The 23,749-nt window shown below is 42.5% G+C and overlaps 1 protein-coding gene across 1 annotated transcript in view; it reads right to left on the reverse strand.

Annotated features, from left to right (window-relative positions):
- Nucleotides 1-22,009: 22,009 nt before the first annotated feature.
- lgr4 (leucine-rich repeat containing G protein-coupled receptor 4) overlaps nt 22,010-23,749 on the reverse strand; it is a 41,211-nt gene continuing 39,471 nt past the window's right edge. Inside the window, 1 exon segment of the mRNA XM_030765996.1 lies at nt 22,010-23,749. Within this exon segment, the coding sequence (XP_030621856.1) occupies nt 22,481-23,749 (1,269 nt within the window). The 3' untranslated portion in view covers nt 22,010-22,480.

A 23,749-nucleotide genomic window follows, 5' to 3' on the forward strand; every position in this document is an offset into this window, starting at 1 on the left:
CGAGAGTCTGTGAAAAGCCAGAGAAGACTGTACACTTTACTGCTACAAGACCCATTAATGTTTTATCACCACAGGTGTTCATTCAACAAAATACGCTTGCAACTCTCCTCTTATAGTGAGGTTTTTGTTGGATTTTGCTGGATTGCTGTGACCTGACAATGAACAGATCATAAAGTAATAGCAAACCTATGATGTGTTTTGACCCTGTGTATGACCCCGCTAGCATTAAGCGTTCACCTTTTTGTGTCGTGTCATGTCATAATGTTTAACTGCATTGTCATAACTCGCGTGTTAAGTCACTGAACATTACGGTGAATATTAAACTGTATTAATTCCATGGTGTCACAGTAACCATACTAAAGCATTTTTTTTTTTTTTCCTTTTTGACTGATAGTGTTTTCTCTGCCTGTAGAAACATTCACCTCCTACATAGTGTGGGTTGTGCTGGCCCAGAGGTAAGAGAAACAGCATAACAATGCAACAGGTGTGGGATTGGCTCCTGAGCCTGCAGTGGTGCTGCGTTCCTGAGTAAGATACTTAACCCAGAAGGTTACACTGGAGGCACGCAATGCTTTCACACACAGGAGAAAAACTGGAAGTTGCTTCAGATCAGAGAATGAACTCAACTATGCATTATATTTCTAATATTATGATGTGTTAAAAATAGTACTTGAAAAAAGACAAAAAGAAACAAAAAAAATAAGGGTCAGGGTCTTTGTTACCTGAAGAACAAAGTCCCGTGAATGGATTTTGTTAAGGTTTCTGTAGCTAAACCCCCTCTCCTTACCTTCTTCCTTCGAGAACGCTTAAAGCGAATAAACCTACGCACCACTTTGGCATCACAGAGAGATCAGTGGCAGTGACAAAAGACTTTGTGCAGATGAAGTTCAAATCAAATTACTCTGCGCCCGTTTTTTAAATTTTTTTTTTTCTGGACTCTTCTATGCGTAGGGATCCCTCAGATCTTGGACGGCTTCCATGGTATTTCGAAAAGTCACGGCACGTTAGCTTTATAGATCTGGGCAGCCAGGAATTGTTCACTGCTTCTCGACCAGCAGGTAAGCAGAGACAAATGTAGGGAAAACAGGCGTTTCGTAACGACATAGTCATCACTCAGAAACTACAGGAGTTTGTAGGCGATGGACTCAGAGTTGAGAGGGCTGAGAGATTGATTGAGTAATACCTTAAAGCTGAAGTGTTCTGACTTTCTCCTTTTTAGCACACAGTGTAAATGGACGCAGTGCGTATTTGTGTATGTGTGTGTGTGTGTGTGTGTGTGTGTGTCGGTGGGAGAGGAGGGATTTGTAGCCTTTGCACTACGTGCAGTTGATGTAGGTGAACTAATTAAGCTTATTAAATACTAATGGTCGAGGGTCATAACTTGGTATACCTTTTAAATCATTCTTGCACTTATACACTCTTAAGCTACTTTTCTACTGCGATTCTGTAGGTTTTTGTGCACGTTACGAAAAGTGAATGCAGAATGTACTTGCGTAGAATGTTGATATAGAACATTCCACTCTTTTCATCTGTTGAGGGATATGACTTAAACAATGAAACATATTTGACTTATTTCGCTGTAACATTGCTCTGTTTTATGTGTCATAGTGTCATTGTCAGATAAACCTTTTAACCGTGACCATTCTCCCTGTGACTCCTGTAAACTGTGTTTCGGTGTAATTCTCTTATATCACTGAAATATACAAACAGTTAGGCAGAGGAGGCTGTGAGGGAGTCATCCATGTTAGTGACCCATTAGTACATGGTCTCTTCTCTGTTGGTATAGAAACCAACACAGGCTCTGATGGGTCAAGTTTGGCCTAAGGCAATGCTTAAAGGTATGCTCAGTGTCCTAAAATACTAGATATTTCCAACTGTATGTCAAGTTTTTTTTGTTTTTTTTTCCTGTTTCAAACAAGCTCTAGAGACAAAAGCTGGCCCTCAAATCAGAAGAGAGAGCACTCATTGCAAAACATTCAGTGCTGACTCACACACACACACACACACAAACACACACACACACACACACACACACACACACACACACACACACACACAAACAGTACACATTCGCACACTTCAAACTCTTTTTCAACACACAATTTGATGAAAAAAAAACAACAACTAGGAAAACAAGACTGTGAGTTAACTTGAAATACACTCCAGGAACAAAACCAGCAAACGATACAGATCATAGCTCAGAAATACTGTTATGCAAGTCGTATATGTTGGTTGGATGTTAGGGGAATGTTTTGGCAAAGGTTAGAGTCAATGTGTGCTTTCTGAGAATCCTCCCACAGTTCTCTCAGTTCAATCTCTCTCTCTCTTTCTCTCTCTTTCTCTCTCCCTCTCTCTCTCTCTCTCTCTCTCTCTCTCTCTTTTGGCACACACCTCCTCCAGAACTTCTCTCTCTCAGTTTTTTGTTAGCTTTATGATTTGGCTCAGTAACATAGTAACAAAATACAAACACTGACTGCCTGACTCTGAGTCACAATCACATGCCAATCACTCGCTCTGCACAGATATACTGAACATGTGAACTGAAAGGGAAATAGCCGACGCGCTGAGTGGAAATATGGGTTTAATATCTACTATGCACTATTAAAATGAATAGTAAATGATCAATTTAAGCTCATAGCTGACAAGAACACTGCTAAGCAATGTATAACACCTTAGAAAGCAATTCGCAGTTCATGGTGGCTCAAGTCCACAAAAAATGATTCCATTTATGACAGTGCAGAAATAAAGTGTTGTGTGTGGGTGTCATGATATGCGTTATCACTAGCCATGGTTGTTTACATGTGATTAGCATTAAAGTGTTTTTGAAGTGGCTATGAAACTGCACGGCACTGCCACCGTCAGAGTTACATATCTTCTATCACCAGTGCTTGAATTAAAACGCGGTCCAATTAAATATGACTGGCCCTCAATTATAAGTGCAGTGCACAACACAAAACAAAAACCATAAATAACAGCATATTCATAAACACACCAAACAGTTTCCTTTCAGGGAGAGAAATGAACAGAGACAGTGACGAGCAATCGTAGTGTGCTCAAAGGCAAATGGAATTTTCTAGAACAAAAGGCTGTGACATGATAGGATGAGCTACTGTACTTCAAGTCAAATCATTATGATTTTACACAGCCTCAGGATCTCTCTGGGTTTATAGCTCAACTTCATTCTGTTTGATAGGCTAATATCTTCATATGAATAACCTTATAAGATAAAACACGCTTTGCACTGCAATGGCTATTCTTGGACAAAGTGCATGTTGATGACAGAGTTGTCACTATAATTACTGTATGGCATACATTATATAGTTGTCTATATACAAAGTACAAAGGGCACGGAAAAAACAAAATTGTAATTTAACAGTGATCTTGCATAGTCATAAATTTCAGCTTTGTAAATACATTCATGTTGTCTCAGAAACACTCTTTTGGATATCACTAGCAATGAATTATATATGACAGTTTATATGAGGTCCATAAATGCTTAATCTATAGTTATATATGATCTTCTCAGATGTAATCCCGTTTAGATTATGTCCCTCACTAATTTGGGACTGTATGTTGAGAATTTGTAAGTGCAGTGCACACTGGTTTAGTTTTTTTTTTTTTTTTTGTCCTGTCTTGTCTCGTAGTGGAACATCATATTTTATATGACATTTATAGTATATTTATTGTTCTTAAACATCAGGGACTGTTTTAAGACTACAGCCTGTAGTAGTAAGTGAACAGAATGGAGTTTCAACAGCTTAGTCACCATGAGGGATCTTCTGTTGTTTGGTCTCTCCAGAGTGTGTGTGTGTGTGTGTGTGTGTGTGTGTGTGTGTGTGTGTGTGATTTTAAACTTTTACCATCAGAAAACAGTTGAAGCATTAGGTGTGGATGCATAACTTGTACGGTTTGTTGTTTCAACATACTTTTTATGTGTGCTGAGTGATCACATGAGTTTATGGAAAACTTCAGTTTCTCTGCATTGTGTGTCAGTGTGTGTTTACTACCTGTCTGTCAAGCCTAAGCCTATACAATAACATCCGTCATGTGGCATGTTATCCTTCTGTCGTTTGTTCACATGATTTTGTTTTCAGCAGTATGGTGAGCCTTTGAATGCACTTACACTGTGAAAAATGTTCAGTAGTTGATTGATTGGAACCCTCATTGTTCTGGAGGTGATGACATCCAAGCGTCACGGAGACTTTACACTCATGCTGGCCTGTTTGGCTGGGGATTTCTGATTCAAGCCCTTAAATCTACAGCCCACATTCAAGTGTCTTCAATAAGATGTTCGTCAAACAAGAAAGACAGCATTTCTCAGTCACGCTTGTAAAAATGAAGAATTCGGAGTTTAGTGCGGAGCATACCGTCAGAGAGCAATAAACACATTAAATGATATGCAACGAGAATCTAAACTGCCTTTAACAAGGGCAGGATTTGAAAATGGAAAAGGGTAGTATGGAAATTCTTACAAGGTCAAGGATAGATTTAAAGCAGCTCTTGGCTGTTTTGTGTTAATTACTTGGGCTGTCCCACACAATAACCTCATTACAGTTACGTTTAGGGCAAACCTGAATTATACAAGGGAAACCTTACAGTGTTTTCCAACCGATTTGCCTTTTTTTTTTTTTGCTTTTTTTTTTTAAATTATGGCTTGACTCTGGTTTCAATAAAAAACATATGCGCTCTCTCTCTCTCTCTCTCTCACTCTCTCTCTCTCTCTCTCTCTCTCTCTCTCTCTCTGTCTGTCTGTCTCTCTCTCTCATTTAAAGATGCCATGCGTGCGGAACTTGCAAAAATGAACTCGGTGAAAAGGTTTCTTGGCAAAGACGTGAAGTAGCTGTGCTGACGTCTTCCCACCAACCTTTTCCCCTCTGCCATGTGTGCCAGGCTGCCCTGCTGCTGCTGTTACTTCTGTTCTTTCTGTACAGCTGCCCCGCTTGTTTCTGACACTGTCCCCCCGCACACGCACTCACTCGCCTGGAAAACGCGAATCTGCATTCAAAGCATATGGCGAAAACCTTGGCAAACGAGTCCTCGACTCTTGAGTTCAAATCAGACGCGTAGTTTAAGGGTCGTGTCTGGCTGTCGAACAAACACAATCCAGCATACGTTCATTTCATGGAAAGATTTTTTTTTCTTTTTTTTTTTTTTTCTTTAACACGCCAGTGTGAAATTTCATAACCTTTTTTTGACTAAAAATTCTCCTAATAGAGAGTTGCATTGTTGAGGGATTTAGTGCCAGTGCTGTTCTAAAGTCTCCTGATTCTTTTATTCAGTGGTGCCGAGGACCTTGGTTAAGTGAATCAGGAGTGTTTGTGAAGGGATGGATACAGAACAGTGTACTCTTACTCTAACTCCAAATGCATTTGGTGATGAATATTCATCAGTGTGGTTGAAATGTGTTTCAAGGATGTCCTTCACTTAGTTTACACTCATCTGGTGCCAAGCTCAAACCACATACGTCTGTAAAATCCACCGGTTAATGAAGTGCTTTGACAAATATATGCATGAGCAGACTCAGTAGAGACATTTTTAATACAGGGCTAGTGGGAGGGTTATCCAAACTACTGGATCATATTTGGAAAAATGAAAAAAAGAATCTGAATTATTTCTGAAACCAAGCTTGAAAAAAAAAAAAAAAATTGGAACATTAGCTTATTTTAATCTAATTTTTGTTTAGATGTCAGAGCTATATCTTACTGCTGTAAAACTTGAGATTGGGGTAAACGCTTGTGAATTTAATAGCTATAAAATGTTAATGGTGCTGATGTACAGTATGCTGCTGAAAATATGATTTTTGACTAAAAGGCACTTCATTAAGAGAGGATCCCAGAGTCACAGCGCTGCTTGAGCACATCCAATCAGCCTCTGTCCTCCTTAATTCTTATCAGTGCCTGAGACTGTCTGTCAGATGACAACGGCCCCCTTAAGCAGCTTTGCCTGGTGTGTGAGTAAACCACGCATAGTATTTGTCTGTGTGTGTGTGTGTGTGTGTGTGCGTGTGTATGTGTGTATGTGTGTGTGTGAGTGTGAGTGTGTGTTAGACAGATTGGGGGGGGGGGGGGGGGGGGTGAGACAGAGAGGGAGGGAAAGAGGGGGAGAGAGAACGAGGGAGAGAAAGAGAGGGAAAGAGGCAGAGAGAGAACGAGGGAGAGAGAGAGAGAGAGAGAGAGAGAGAGAGAGAAAGAAAGGGGGAGAGAGAGAGCTGAAATAGTAGCATTTGACCTGGTGTTGTTTCCAAAGATGCAAGGTGGCAAATGATGCCAGGCTATTTGGTTTCTCAGGGAAGGTCCTTATGCCACCTCTGACCAGCCCAGGGCTTGTGTGAGTGTTGGGTTTTTTACCAACGGGGGGGTTAAGCTTTTTACAGAGGCCAAAATAATACCAGACAAGAAAACCCTCTGAACACAGCACAAAAACATCCCCATCCTAAATACCAGAAGGTCAGTGTCCTCAGGAAGGGGTCAGAAAAGTCAGGACCGCTCAGAAAAGCTAAGGAAAGGTCACTGTTAGGCTATCCAGAATGGCAAAAAGGTTAAAACTCAGGTCAGAGGGATGAAATGTGTGTCTACAGGCATGTGTGTATTTGTGTTTGGCTGTGTGTCCAGTAATCTAATATTCTCACAGTGCTATCTGATAATGAAAGCATGATAACATTTTCCACATAATTTTCCAATTAGCAAACCTTTGATTTGCTAAAATGATAAATACAGGGGAATAAAAGGGCTTAAAGTGAAGCGTTTATAACTGAGAGCCCACCCACGCACACGCACACACACACACACACGCACACACACACGCGCGCACACACACACGCTGACACGCTGAGTCTAAATGCTCTCATTTTCACAGCCTACACCCTTCAGTGACTGACAAACACAGATACAAATACCCCAGAAAAATAGGACAGACCATTTGTAAATAAGTCATTCATCAAGGGCTTGTTATTGTTTCTGAGACACACACACACAGGCACACACAGAAAGAGAAAGTGAGAGAGAAAGAAAGAAAGAAAGAAAGAAAGAAAGAAAGAAAGAAAGAAAGAGGAAAGAAAGAAAGAAAGAAAGAAAGAAAGAAAGAAAGAAAGAAAGAAAGAAAGAAAGGGAAATTTTAATGTTAAAAGAAGCAAATCTCAACCCTCAGCTGCCTCTGCTTAAAGCTGGATGAATAAACAGGTGATTGTATGAAAAGCAGAGGCATTCTGACTCATCCTCTGTACTTGGCATGGTGATGATGTCACATGCGTGTTTTGGGGCCCCATAGCATCTTTGTGAGATTGTATGATATGATGTGCAGTGACAGGACTGGTCACTGGCTGGTCTGCCCCACTCTTTAACATGACACTAAACTCCAAAGACCAGAGACCATAGCCAGGCTAGAACAAAGACTACGAGAGAATGGTCTTTCACCTAGAGGGAGCACCATCAACGAGTAGAACTAGTTCTACTACAATCAGATGTTGTAGGACGCAGAAAGTGATGATTTGTAAGACTCTGAACGGAACTGGTAGCTTACAACGGCAAACAATCCAGAGAGGGTCCGCACATGCAGTTAGATGTAGTTATCATTCATTCATTCATTCATTCATTCATTCATCTGTTCATTTATTTGTTCATTCATTTATCTGAGTTTCTGACAAAGGAAAAGGTCATTTTTTTTACATAAATAACTTAAATAAGTTATTTAAACTATTAACAGTATGAATAGAGGCTGAGCCTGACACTTAAAGAAGAGATTATCCAGCTCTTAAAAAGAGAAGAACAAACACACGGTGACGTTGAATCAAAACGAATGTGTTCTCATCGTGTGTCGTGAAGGATGAGGAAGCATCGGGCCATTATGCAGTAGGTAACTTCACTGGGAAGAGTTCTCTGTGAGAATAATCCACGTGTCAAACTCACGGAACACAGCCACGTCAGATCATGAGCAAGCAATGCCATGACTCCATCCCCCTGATTACCCATGTACGCTCTCCTTCTCCTCCCTCACTCCATTTCTCACTGTCTCCGCATGGGCCTGTCCTTTCATTTCTTCCTCCCTTTCGTACGATGTGCGCTTCCTTTCTTTCATCACTCCATTATTCCGTTCCTCTCCGCGCGCGTTCGACCTCGCCTCTCCTCTCCCTGCCTCCTCTCGCTCTCGTCCTCTTGCTGTCAGAAAAGAGATGGTTTGCGGTTGATGGCTGCAGTGTGAATCAGTTTGGCCTGAATTCGGACCATCCCCCAGCAGATAAATACACACATATTAAACACACAGCGGTCCTGACAGCTTCCACACTCGCTGGACTATAGGAGCCATTTGCTGTTTTCTCTGAGGAGGGCCTTCAGGAGAGAGTCTCCACATTCATTTTGGTCTGAAAGATCATGAGTCAGTACTGATTAGTAATGTTTTTTTTTTGTTGTTCTTGTTGTTGTTTATTTTTTTATTTAGAACAGTCTTTATTTTGTCCAAATTTAGTTGTTATAGAGTGTGTGTGTGTGTGTGTGTGTGTGTGTGTGTGTGTGTGTGTGTGTGTGTGTACATGCATGTGTGTGAGTATGTGTGTGTGTGTGTGTGTGTGTCTGGATCTAGGTTATTTCAGCATTAGTTAATACTGGAGTTACCTTCACATTACGATAGATGTTTCAGCAAAAAAAAAAAAAAAAAAAATGTAAAAATGGCTTTAACAGGTTAAGAAATGATAGTAAGGTCAAATAAAACAGAATAATAAACTGTCCCCAGTACAGAGTAATCAGAATGAGTGAGCGTAAGGCAGAAGCTGTTGGAGGGAGAGCGCAGTGTTTGAAGCATGAGTGGAGGGCCTGGGGCTGGGAGCAGCCAATGCAATGCTTTCCAGAGGAATTGTGATCATGGTTCCATGGTGCATCTGGCCCAAGAATTGCATCGGATATGTGGGGCACCTCCTCCAGTGCCTTGCGGCACAAAGAGCCCTGACTGCCTCCAGCGACCCAGCAGAGAGGGAGAGAGAGAGAGAGAGAGAGAGAGAGAGAGAGAGAGTGTGAGAGAGAGAGAGAGAGAGAGAGAGAGAGTGAGAGAGAGAGAGAGAGAGTGAGAGAGAGAGAGAGAGTGAGAGAGAGAGAGAGAGAGAGAGAGAGAGAGAGAGAGAGAGTGAGAGAGAGAGAGAGAGAGAGAGAGAGAGAGAGAATTTTCACAGAAAACCATCAACATCTGTGCAAGATACTCTGAGCCAAGTCCTCCTCATCAAAGAGGAGAACCTGCTCCCAACCATGCTAACATCAAACCATAAAGTGCTACTGTGTTCTTATGAGGGTCTGAGTAAGGATTAGGACATCTTCACAGTCACTTCCATATCATTGTCATATTTTTTTACATAGCCTGATTGGCATAATATCTCTCAGCTCATTAGTCAGATTGTGACTTACCAAGATGAGACAACATCCCGTAACTGGGCGTTTTCAATTAATATAAGAGCTTCAACTCCACACTGTTACAATGCAGCATATGCACACGCTGACACAGAGACAAATGAATGGAAATTTTACCAGGATGGTAAACCAGCCCCAACATAGCGTCTATGTGTGGCAGTACAACCAGTCTGATAAGTATATTTAAACTTAAACTGTCAAGCTCAATCTTTTTATTTTTTATATATAAATCTTAACTTTGTCGTGATTATCACTTTGATTTCTTGCAAGACAGGATACATAACACTTTCAACAATTTCATCAGTTATTTCTAGAAAATGTCAACTTTGTGTGGTAAACAATCTATAAACATCTCAACAGTTTGAGATCTCCATTGTTGATGTCATGTTCAGTGACCAGTGGATAAAGTTAGGTTCACATTACAGCTCAATGTGAGGTGCCTGTCTCCATTTTAGAGCTTAATAGACCATCACACCATCACACTTATGAATATGGCTGAGAACAGGAGTAACAGCCATATTAACGAATCTCTAAGGGAACAGGTAATGACAAGTATTTTGACTCTCCAATAAATGAGCCTGACAGTGTGTGTGTGTGTGTGTTTGTGTGTGCATATTTGTGACTATCCATCAACTTTGGTTGATTACCAGTCATGATTGAACAGTTAAAAAAAGTGCCCCACAAATTGATCATGGAAATCTACAGCAAGCCATTGACTACACATGTCTAGAGGCTTAACCTAGTCAAAGCAAAAAAACAGAGTTCTTCTTTATGTCTTTGGCCAGAGGACAGTGCTGAGAGCAAACGGATGAAAGATGGATTTGGGCACAGTGCAGTGCATCGTAGCATAAAGCTTACATCTCTGAAGTGGGAAATAATAACTGACAATAACAGTAAATCTTTTTAAACTTGTTGACAGAAGGTTATAACATTATTAAAACCTGAAGTGGTAGCTACTTTATGTAACCTAAGTCAGCTTGGGACAGTCAGTTTGGAAAAATTCTGCCTCACTGAGGAAAAATACGTGAATAAGTGATACAATCATGTTCGTTTTTAAAGTGAAAAGTAATCTCAAACAAACATCAAGATCTACATTCAATGACTCACACTATCACATCACATTATCACATTCTAGAGACACACGCATGCATACGTGAAATTTTTTTTTAATCTAAGGCTCAGAATCTACACCTTTGTGTGCTACTATATCCCTTGTTGCAACACACCATCGCTGAACTGAGGTGAAAGGAACAGGAGAAATATATGCACAAGCTTTTCATTTCTCTCTCTCTCTCTCTCTCTCTCTCTCTCTCTCTCTCCTTCTCTGCCTTACTTATATAACCCAAATGTGAGAGACAGCTTGACTAAACCATGGCGGCCCCATCTTGTGAACGTGCTTTAATTCATCTTGTCTGTCCTTCATTCATTACCGTGCCGGAGCCGCTGACCTGAGTGAGAGTGAGCCGACTCAAGTGGAAGAGAGGGATCTCGCCTAGAGGGCCACGCCAGCCCCTGCACAGACCTTCGCCTCAGTGTAGACATATGTGTGTGTGTGTGTGTGTGTGTGTGTGTGTGTGTGTGTTTGTGTGTGTGTGTGTGTTCAGTCATGAGATCTACAGACATGAGGTGCTGCTAGCAACCTTGTCTTCTGGTTGTATATGTGAATTTGTGTGAATGAACATTTATTTGAGTCTGTGTGTGTGTGTGTGTGTGTAGTTGTGTGTTACTGAGAGATATAAAAAGTGCTTGTGTGCAAGGTAATAACAGCTTGCAATTGGGGAACCAACAAGTGTAATCCAGTGTTGCATGTAAATGTAGTTTGTTCTGCTTATGGATACATATATGTGTGTGTGTGTGTGTGTGTGAGAGTGTGCGTGTGTGTGTGTGTTGGCATGTCTGTGTAAGCTGTGAGGAGCTGCTCCGCCTGTCCTCCCGTGTTGCTCTCCTGAGTGTTGGGAATAGGCACAGGGGTCAGGGAGGCAGATGCACAGTGCAACATTATTTCCCACTCTGTCTCTCTCTCTCTGCCATTTTACACACACACACACACACACACACACACACACACACACCTCTCTTTCTGACAGCCATGACAAATGGGAGCGGACGTGTTCCGCCCCTCCGGCCCTCAATCCTCCTCCCCCTGCAATGACACGCAGAAGAGAAATGCTGTCAACAGCTCGCCCAGAGACAAACAAACAAACAAATAAATAAATAATACGAACCACCAAGCAAATGTGAAAAATCGCTCACCTACCTACTCACACAAGCAGAAATACACACTCTTGTAAACACACTTGTATATATAGAATAATGCCAAGAGAGAAGAAGTGGCATCTTGAAGAAGTATGTGTGTGTGTGTGTGTGTGTGTCTGGGTGTGAAATGTGATCAAATGACAAGAAAAGGGGAACTGGTCAGTACATTTGGCTGAAAAGTCTGTTTTGTAGGCTTTGATTTGAAGGGTCAACTCAACAGCTAGAGCCAGTGTCGTCAAGGTCAGTCGGTCCACAATTCCCTGCCAGCGCCGTCTGAAACCGGAAGATGGATTATTTTACTGATTTTCCCCACAAGTGCTGAAGTGAATTCACCTGAGAATCCAGCGAATGACTAACCGAAATGTCTGCGCACCTGGACGAGAGCTCTGCTCGTGAAAGTCAACGGGTTTTTCAACGAATCCGTCGATGAGAAGAAATTTCCTTCCCGTAGAGAATGATTTCCCAACGGATGAAGGTGATTCAGATACCACCCTCTCAATGTCCTTTAAAGAGGATCATCCAAATTTCTAGTTTCTCTTCCACAGACCAGAGGGACGACGAGCAGTGAAAGCCTCTCCTGAGCTCCCTCCCTAATTTTTCGTCATTCCACTGAGTCATAACTTATTCATGTCAGTTCCTCACATTGTGCCTTGTCCTGATGCTTTTGGTGTCCTGTCTGTGACCAGACAAGGACAAATGATTTATAGCCAACAAGAGACATCAGCATTAATAACTCCAAGCAGTTTCAAGAAATAACTTGAAAACACTCTTGACAAACATTCAGACAGTATGAGTTGTAGTTGATGCTAATAAGACAATGCACTGCGTGGTCATTCTGGTGTGGTTCTCCATCAAGTGTCTTTTTGTTAAAAGGCAAATACTTCTTGACTTCAAAATCAATTTTTCAAAAGTGTAGCTAATACGAAATTTAGCTTTAAGCACCCTTTAGTATTTCTCTCTTGGTTTCGAGTAATTCAGTGACATCATTGGTTAAAAAAATAAATAAAATAAAACAGAGTCAGCATTTTATGGCACGGAATGAAATAAAAATGCTAAAAACAATGACGTGGTCAGACTGAGACATCCATAAAAATTGAAAATAACCATTGTGGTATTCATTTTGATACTTAACGTTTATTCCTCTGTCTCCCTCGTCTCTCTCTCTCTCTCTCTCTCTCTCTCTCTCTCGTTCTCTCATCCCAATCATGCCATTTGCTGAACAACCCTCCTACTTGAGCACAGCTTGTAAGCAGCTTGGAAATGCGTCACATTTGGAAAATTTTCATATTCCAAACTGCACTAAATACAATTAGGCTTACACTTGTTCAGTTATGATAAATACCACGGTAAATTCAGGCCAGTCTTAAGCCTGTGCAATTACAGAGCACACTCACTCTAAAACAGGTTTTGAATGCCAAACAGGGATGCTGACAGCAATGCTGGGAGTGTCTGAGGAACTGCACAGTGTTTTAAGTCTATGAGGCAATGAGATTGTACACAGCACATCTTTAAATTAACCTTGAATCTGCAAATGGTTTGTGGGTACATAAATTTGCAGAGGAGGGTCTCGTTTGATGAAGTGTGTTTGAGGCACATTTCTGTCACTCTGTCTCCTCTTGCAAACACAGGCACAAAGACTACATCTATATATATATATATACACATACACACACACACACACACACACATATATATACATACATACACACACACACACACACACACACACACACACACACACACACACATATATATATATATATATATATGTAGATAGATAGATATAGATATAGATAGATAGATATGGATATTTTTTTTTATATCATTTTCATCATTCCTCATTCTGATGTTACATTTCACAGGAAATAGTATGTGAAAATATATCTTCATAATTTAATTCATGTCAGGGCAATTAAGCAGTGGTGGGCCAATATGTAAAGATTTATTATGTAAGTCCAGTACATCCATTAATGGAGATGCTGGGCTAGAAACTCGATGTCAGTGAACATCGTGTGAATTCAGATGAGTGGAGCTGCAGAGTGGACCTGCTGGATTTGCCTAAGAAATGGGAAAGTCCTGGATCAGTCATTAACTACAGTAACTATAGTAATACTGTATAGTTTGCCACACTAGGTCATCATTAAGCAATAGGAAACTGTGTTTAATATAACTGATCTTTAAGTATTGGCACTTACCCCTTAATGTCAAAACTTAATTAGAGAATTTCCTCTCCAAAATCTTTCTCTCTGTATCTCTCTCTCTCTCTCTCTCTCTCTCTCTCTCTCTGTCTAGAGCTAACACATAAGCTGACATACAGAGGCAGTAAGTAAACTGTGTCTCTGTAGTGTTGTGGTCACATGGGAGAGGTGACCCAGGGTCCACATGCCTGAAGAAACAGAGGAGACATGGCCTGTCATCAGCCCAGTCCCTACCACACCACTGCCCAATGTTTACATCACTGTCACTATGGAAACAACAACAGCCCGTGTAGGGTAAGAGGTCAGGATCATAGGACATTTAAGAAGCACATGCTTACACACACACATATATACACACGCTCGCGCACGCGCGCACACACACACACACACACACACACAGGAGGAGGGCACAAGCTGAGCCCTTCAAAAAAAAAAAAGAAAAAAAAAAGGTATGACCTACTGTAGCATGGGTAATTACAGCCTCTTTGTGTCAAACTGATGTATTGGGGTAGCAAAACTTAGGGATGCACTACATTCATTCTGAAGGCAATGCAGTCAGGTTAGCCGGCTAACGTCAGATTTCTGGACAGTGGGAGGTTAAATAGATGTTTTATGGGCTGTGAAACCCATACACACACTTGTCATAGTAAACAGGATTAGGCAACGCCGAGGTCTTGCCGCTTCCTCCGAGATACCTGCAGCTATAAGGAGCAGAAATGTGTGGTTATAAGAACCGAGACCGTATTGACAATGCTAGTGTCAAAGGTAAAGAGAGCCCGCGCTGAAGGAGCAAGCTCTGAAATAAACAGTTACTTTACTGACAGCGAAAGAGCTGAGGAAAGAAAACAGCATTCTCCTCCATTTCAATTCTTTAGTGCAATATTCTTGAGTTTTCTGTGTGCATCAAGCCATTTTCATGGGTTGGGGATCGAGGGTTGGATGATTGGCCGTTCATCAAGTCCCTGAATGTGAAAAGGACAAATGTGTGAAATTTCTGGGCATGTCCAAAGAGCAAATTTGGAAATGTCCTGGCCACTACAAATCTAAATCAGTATAAAATACACACACAAATTGTCATGTAACGGTTTTACACAATTCTGTGGCACGGTACCAATGAAGGGTCATTTTTTAAGAAAAGCTGTTATGGTAGCACATTGCCCCATATTACTGAACTGACCTACATTGTTGACAGATTTCCACAATTATAATAACCTGCCAAAAAACAAATGATAAAATCATGAGCACTTGAATCTTTTCAGCATTTGTACTGAAACCAACCGTTTTTGCTCACACAAACGTTCTTCTTTTCCATCTAAATTCAGCACTTTAAATTCAGCATCTTTGCACGGCACTGCATTGACGCAATCCCCACGTCTAACATATCTTTGAATTTAATGCCGCGTTCGTGATATTGGCTTACATTATGGATATAGCTACTGTGAGCTGTTTTCCCATAAGGCAGCGCCGTGACGTTCATCCGAGAGCGCGGTGACAGAGAGGGCTATATGCTGATGAGTGTCTCTGCGTGATTACGAGTTTTGCTGTCTGTGCAAACAATCAGGATGGCAGACGTGCCATAGTGAGTTTGCATGCGGAGCAAAGACAGGCTGATCTGCTCCCCTCGTCTCTCGTGTCTGTTTAAATGGGAAGAGGATGTAGTAGTCAAAGATACCAGAGTCACAGCACAGTCTGAGGTCTTACATTCATAACTGGCCTTAAGTCGACTGAAACGTGTTGCCAACCTGCTATGGCAGGCTGAGCACGTGACGCTAATGCTGTAGCGCTCATTTCTACCTTTGACTGCGGATTATAAGTACGAATGCATTAATAACTGCCTGTCACACATCTTCTTGTTTCTTGAAAACAGACAGAAAAACAATCGAAATAATGTTTCTGACTGGCTCCTCCACAGTCTTCTGCTACCTTTCAGTAATGCTTGGAAAAAAAAACAAAACAAAACTAGGCTTTAGGTGAAATTGGAGTCGGGGGGGGGGGGGGGGGGGGGGGGGGGGGACTGTATTTGATGTGGTATCTTGAGTCAAGACTGAGAGAAACTGGCTGGATGTTAAGCGTGAAAACAGTGTTGTGTGTGAGGTGTTGAAGCATAAGACAACTGCTCAACAGACTGACAATCAGAGAGGCCTTTTCTCCGCTCTGTCGAAACTGGGCTTTCCCTTTGAAGCTCTGCTTTTTTTTGCCAAAAAGAGTGAGCATTATGCATGCTGATGGCTTACTTTTTTCCTTTTCGTTGCTTCCAATGTCCCCCACTAGATTCTTTGCCCAGAAGCCGCAGTGTCTAAGATTTATGGATACCATTCCTGTGTTTCCGACTTTTCTGAATGACTTTTATGTGCTAGTTATTACTTGTAATGAAACCTCATAGAATTATATGATATACTGATAAAGAATAGGCCTAATTTAGGTTTAAAAATCTTGTTGAAAAATAGGGACTAAGATTCTGCTATACAATTCTCAATTTTCCATATCAGCCCTGCCTTCTGGTTCACTTAACTGGGTCTGATAAGCTCCATGGTCCCCTATGGTATTATCACGGGCAGGAACTGTAGTGCTGAACACACACATACCTATAGGCGGAGCATTCAGTTGTGAGTTGGTGCTGTAAACTCCATTATCCTGGTCATCTGGTTCGTATCAGCATATCTGAGCATGACTGTCATTGCAATGTATAATGGAAGCTTGTGTTTTTTTTGTTTTTTTTTTGTTGCTTGGATTCATAATCTACAGTGTGGGAAAGGAAAAAAGATGTCCTTTCACGTCTCGTTGGCTTTGCTATACGCCAGGTAAATTAATAGTAGTTTGTTTTCAGTGTGAAATAAATGGAGAGGGAGAGAGAGAGAGAGAAAAAAAAAAAGTTCAAACAAGAATGGCTGAGAATCCCAAAGGATACACATTTAACGTCAGCTTTGCCAATAAGACTGCGCTGATTTTCACGTTTCTCTATGGGTCCATTTCAGTGAACACTCCTTTCTTCTTTTCAGGTATGCTATCACAAAGAAGAGCTGCCTGATGAGAAATAGTTGTCCTTGAATAAATAAAGCAATTTCATCAAGTCGCAAAGTAATGAACTGCAGCTTACAAGGCATCGCCAGAGCCTTAGATGGGACATTCAATGCCCAGAATAAGAGGTCAAAGGTTAGAATTATTTTTTTTCTTTCTTTCTTTTTTTTTTTTGTACAGAGAGGTGAGGGTGAGTAGTGAGGAGTTCAAGGCTCTTGTTCAAGGCTCTTGGGTTTTACTTAAGCAACAAGTACTATATATCTTTCACTTCAATTTGACCCCCAAATCAGGATTTGTCTCTAAGTCAGCACTGTTCACAGGCCGTGTTCTGAACATTTTAGAGGCTAAGGTGAGACATAACAGCTTATGATGCTTTCATCCATGTATCTACCCAGAGAGTAAATCAGGTCTGGATTAGCTCTTCGGCATTTGCACTGCGTAGGTGTGACTTTTTCTGACGGCACAGTCTAAGTCTGAGCAGACACTACAGTGTAGATTAAAGGGGTGTCTTTCTGTTACACCCTTAGAGCGATATAGGGGGTTACAGGAGGATACCAGATCAGAGGCATTTTCACAGCTGGGGACCATCCCCTGCGTTTAGCGTACACGGCTGAGACAGTATGCAGAAAGGAGGAGAGGTGAGAAGCGTCACCGCTTAACCAGTTGAGCTACACTGCCACCTAGTGTCGGGGAAGAGCAGCACAGGCCGGGCGATGAATCAGTGATCTCTGCAGAGAGAATTCAGTATATCTAATTATGTTTTTTTTTTTTTTTTTTTTTTTTTTTTAATCATTTCCTGGACTGACCCCTTTGACTGGGTTTACTGTAACATCTACATTTGTCCTTGTAATGAAGCTTTTCCCACCCAGAGATAAAGAACTGGTCGAGCAAACGTCAGTCCGCCATGAGCAAGAAAGAGGTCTCGCCAGATTAGTCTGTTCCACCCGTCCACTAAAAGTCATCTATTCCACAGAGACAGGGTGGTATGTCTAGAAATGAGAAAGAAGCCTGTACTGGAAACAGTGAGGAGGTTTATGCCTCTTATCTCTTCTGTGCCAGGGCATAGGGAGGCAGTGTTGAGTTGAGTCATTGGGGTTTTGCAAATGTTACACTGCAGTTCAAAGGACTTCTGGTCACGTTGCTTCATGCTGTAAATGTTAATGTAAAACAAGTTCATCTGCTTGTAACTTGTCCAATTAAATAACTATAGTCAGAAAAGACGTAGCAAACAGAACGGAGCAAGATGGATGGAGAAAGAACCAGCAAAAACCAGCACTGTAGATCCAACAGACTGGGTTTTTGACAACAGAACAGACTTGAAAGTGTAAAACTGTCAGGTCGACACATGGACAGCAACATCTGCTTTGTGCCAAAGCATTTTTCACTTTGGGTTTTTGTCGGCTGAGCAAACTTTAATAACGCTTCAGTCTGATCACCAGCTGTTTTGGTGTATCTGTGACGCGCTGAAACGTTTCGGAATGCTAAAAATATATTTTTAAAAAATGATGACTTGTGTCTTGATGAAGCAGCAGACAGAAAGAACGCCGCATTTCTTTTTGGGATACATCAGGTAATCACCGGCACTTTTAAACGTTCTTATGTCAAAGTGGTGGTTCATTAACTTTACTGTTCATGCTAGACAAACGAAACAATTTGAAAGAAACAAACCATACAGGCTACAAATACACTACTGCAATTACAAACTCTGATAAAATCCGAATGTTTATTCGGTGTAACCAGAGGTCTTACTTTACTGACCTGAGCAAAAGATGCTTGTATTGTGCTCTTCTCTATCCCCAAGGTCGCGCTTTTAAAATACCCTATTTCCTCCCTCAAATTTGTCACAGACGTTTGATAAAGGGAGTGATAAGTCAGTTTTTTATTTATTTATTTTTTTAAAAGAAAAATCTCAAAACCTTTATTAGAAAATCGTCCCCTGAGGCAGTGGCTGGTGGTTGTGTATTCCTGTTGCATTGACAAAGGCCTCTCTGCTCTAATGACTGAAGTGTCTCTGCAGTACAGGAATAGGAAACCACTGAATACCAAGTATCTCTGACATAACCTATGAAGTCATTACTTCTCAGAAATAAAAAACACAGAATCTGTAAGGGCCAACACTGACTACGGCCCCTTTGAAATTCCAGAGTCTAAACCCATTCATCTCTTATCAAATATTGAAGCTAGATTCCTAAGGCCTGAAAGGGGCATAAAAAGGTAAAATCTATCCATTTTATTGAAAAGCGTATGTCCCAATGTGCCAGATATTTAACTTTAAAACCATAGTCTGTCACTTTCAGAAATTGGATTCATATATCACCTGGCCTGATCAAATCTTCAAAAACTATAGCCGCCATTACGCTCTCGCGTGTTCTGCAGACATCAGCTTTTTTTTTGAGGGGGGCGGGGGGGGTAAATGAGGACGGAATAAGGCAGCCTCTCAAACCGGAAGAACTGGATCGCAACAGAGAAATCGGCAAGAGTGCTAACTTTTTGAACGGCCTTGGGTTTATAACCAAAACTTTTGCTTTTAACCCAAACCAAGACCTCGAATTTATATAACATCTTATTCAAAATACTCAAGTGTTTTGAACCATGAAACACCAACAACAGCGTCAGAGCACGGAGCCACATTAGCAAGAGGCCAAAGAGACCAGTGACATCGAGGCAACAGACAGCTCAGCTCCAGAGGACCGCCAAAGAAAGACTGATGCACGGATAGGGCTCACCGTCACGCCTTTCTTTTCAAATGCAGTCGATTGATTCTTTTTTCAATAGGAACACATGATGAGAGAGATGAATAAAGAGATGAAAGAGAGATCAAAAAAAAGTATTTTCACAAGTCTGTGTTGCACAAAAGCCCCCCTGTCTCTCTGATGTTACCTGGGACTCAGTGACCGAAACGGACAGGAACAGACGATAAGTGAAGGAAAACATCACCCGGTTTTAAAGCATTTCCGTTTATATAGTTTGGTTTATAAAAATTACTGTATACAGTACATAATTTCCTCCCACAACTGATATAAACTAAATGTGTAACTCATTCAGTGACAATGTACAACTAGATGTATTTACAGCGCAAGCATACATACTGACAAAACAACAATAACAAAAACAAAAACAGAAGCAAACAAAACAAAACAAAACAAAACATGAATGTGTGACCACATGTTCATGCTACACACTACTGTCAGCCACTACAGTTGAAGAGGTAGCTTCCAAGGTTATGCATCCCATTCTGGATTAGACGTATCCTCTTAAAATAATTTACACACACACGCGCACACACACACACACGCGCACACACACACACACACACACACACACACACACACACATTCTGCCTGAGAATGCATATGTACTACGCTTCACACATTGGCATAAATGCACAAACACACACACACACACACACACACACACTCACACGCACACACACACACACAAATTTGTGTTAGGTGTCAGCTGGATAAATTACCACCTGCAAGCACAAAGTCATTATAAATAGCAGACACCAGTGTTCCCTCTGTGAACATGGCACTCTGCCTCACATGCAAGCCAGCTGTTTCACTGGGGTCACTGTATGAACAGAGCATAGAGTTACAGTCATTTCAATGGGGCATGACAAAAAAAATCATTCTACATTGAAGGGCCAATTTTACAAAAGAAAAAAAAGACTTGAAAGTCCTCAAAAGTAAGTTGTGTAATCCTGAATTAAAAAAAAAATATTTGGAATTTTCACACAGAAAGACCCATAAGGACATTCAGCTGAGGGAGATCAGTACATGTTTGTATGTGGGTGTGTTCGTGTGCATGCTTGTGTGTGTGTGTGTGTGTGTGTGTGTGTGTGGGCTAAATCTGACTTAATGTGTGGACACAGACATAAGTTCATAGATGCAAACGCAGCTCTCTCACACCAAGGAACAGCTTAATGACAACTTCAGAATCAACATGACACAGCAATGGGGTAAGGTTTGGATTTCACATCATTTGGCAAACAATAAATTGAACATCAGGGGATTTATGGACCTGATATTAAGTCTTGTATAAAAATAAAATTATAATGTACATATAATATGCAATAATTATCTATATGCAACTGTATTTTGAAAAATATGTAATTTTGCATTTTAGTTGTTTGGGCAATACAAATGACATGCTAGGATGAAGAGCTCAAACTAAAGGTTGTTGCTACAAGTCCACCACGTTATGTGTCAAACAAGAAGAGAAAGTTCTAGAGGAATTACTCCAAATGACAAATCAGTCTTTTCGTCTGCATACGAGTTGTACAGAGACAGTCCAGCTTAGTCTAGGGATGTCATTTTCCTTATCTGTTTATACTTTCTTTCACTATATAACAACAAATATCAACCTCCGATTTACATTCCGCAATTACCATACAAAGGACACTGTTGTTCCCAACACTGAAGGGTTACTGGACTTAACATAGGATTTTATTACAACAAAATGTCTCTTTCTAGCAATAAATAAGAACAAGGGAATGACAGAAGGAGAGGACAGAGCAAGATGACGATTGTCTTTTTTTTTTTTTTTACCGTGAATAAAACATGAATTCACTCCGAGACGCGTCGGCATAATGCAAAACATGACCGCTTCACCTTAAAAGAATTTTCGTGAGCGAGAGAAAGTGGAAAACGCAGGGCGAAATGAATTCGTTTTCAACACGCACGCAGAACACATCATAACTTACGAGCTCTTCCGTGATGGATTCAGGGCGCGTCCACGCACAGCTGGTGTAGCTTCGTGACCCAGAGGGAGCTTAAGAGGCATCACAAACATGACATAACCCTTGAATGTATGCCTGTGATAGCTCATGAACACCTCCGATATACTCTTCTATTCTACATTCTCATCGAACAAATACAACAAAGTCTAACATACGAATAAACGTTGCTACATAAAGCAGACTCTCCCTTGTCCTGTCAACTTTTGAAAACTGAGAACAGGGAATGACAACAACAAAAGACAATCATTTTTAGGAACAAAAAAAAACCCAAACTTTTAACGAAACTAGCATCTCTTCTTAAAAAGACGGCACATGTATCCCTGTTTTCACTTGAGAAGAGGAAAAAAATATGACTAAAAAAAAAAAAAAAAAAGAACAAACAAACAAACAAAAAAAATCCGATGCCCTACCAAATCCAGCTGCAGGCACTGGTGGTGAAGTCTCTAGTTAAATGGGAAGGCTGGCAGTCAGTTTTGTGTGAAGAATTTGAAGTGACAAAGAGAAAGAGGCAAACACAGAAGAGAAAGAAAGAAAGAACGAAAGAAAATAAAAAGAAAAAAAGAAAACGTGTTTGCTGACAACATGTGGCTCAGAGAATCTTTGCTGTTATTGTCAGATTCCCTTTTTGTTTTTTTTTTTTCATTGGTGGCATCAGTCTGTACAAATCCTGGCACACACACGCACACAAACAGACGTCAATGTTTAGACAAAAGTGCTACCTGACTGCTTAGGTGTCTGTGTCTCTCAGGCCGCGTCCCAATAATGCTCATTGTTTTCCCTGTAAAGTGGGCTCTAGTTGCCCTGGGGGAAGACACTCTCTGTGTAACACTACAGACCGTGTGAGCGGGTGAGGGAGTGAGTGGGCGGTTGGCACACTCTCAGTCTTTGATGCGGGGGATGTTGTAGGAGTACTGGACGAGGGGCAGACCACGGCTCTGGCAGAAACACGCGCGTCCGCAGGCCTGAACCTGCTCCGAGCTGTCCGACACGAACGAGTCCCCCTCGTCGGCGTACTCCGACTGCGCCGAGGGGGTCCCGCTGTCCGCCCAGTAGCCCTCCGAGCGGGCGGCCGGGGGTCGGCTTGCCGCCAGCGTGGGGCAGCTGTGTGACTTCACTAAGTGTCTGCAGGCGGAGGAAGAGGAAGAGGCGGAGGACGAGGAGGTCCTGGCGAGGAGGGCTGCCTCGCAGCGCTCGCACACGCCCCCGACCTCCCCGTGGAGCTGCGTGTACAGCCCGCAGTCATAACCCAGCTGGCCGGAGGACCCCGCCCCCGCCGCGGCCGCCGCGCCTCCGATGTCTGTCGTCACGGCGACCGCCTTGCCCCCGCGCGCGCCGCAGGCCCCGCCTCCGTTCCCGCCCCGGAGGCGGTGCCAGTCGTGTCGGAAGACGGGGCTGAAGCACACGTACAGCACCGGGTTGAGGCAGGCGGACAGCGGGAAGAAAATCAGAATGACGGATTTGGCCATCTCGGGCCCGCCCACGCTCCCGGCGCCGGCCAGCAGCGGAGCGAACGTGAACGCCGCCACGGGGCAGAAGAAGATGCAGTTGGTGAAGATCAGCCAGGCCACGTGGCGGACGGCCCCGGCCTGTTCTGGATCTGCCAGCTGGGCGCGGCCGAGACTGCAGTACAGCCTCGTGTAGACCACCGCAGACAGCAGGTAGGCCAACTTATTGAGCAGGATCAGGGCCACGGTGACTCCCAGCCCTGGGCCCAGGCCTCCGGAGAAAGGCAGGCAGAGAGGGGATCCTGCTGCGGCGCCGTGGGTGAGAGTCAAAGAGGCGGCGCCCGCGGCCAGCACCCCCAGCAGCAGGGCGGCCACCCCGAAACGCCTCCTCTCCTCCCTTCGCTCTCCGCCCATCCTCAGGGGTCCCGCTTTCCCGAGCAGGGCCCGGACGGCCATGCTACGCTCCACGGCGGCCAACGCCAGCAGCAGGACCGACCACTCGGACGAGAACATGGCCAAAACTCCCAGCGCCTGGCAGCCGGCCCCGGTCTCCCACCACACGCCATACTCGGCAAACGTGCCCCAGGTGGAAGCATCCAGTATGGACAGAGCCGCTACATAAACCCCCGTAAGCAGGTTGGAGCAAGCCAAAAGCCCCACCAGGAGACGGGAGGGGGCGCAAGGAGACGAGCGTGAGGAGAA

This window comes from Chanos chanos, chromosome 2 (genome assembly GCF_902362185.1).
Source record: "Chanos chanos chromosome 2, fChaCha1.1, whole genome shotgun sequence".
NCBI lineage: Eukaryota > Metazoa > Chordata > Actinopteri > Gonorynchiformes > Chanidae > Chanos > Chanos chanos.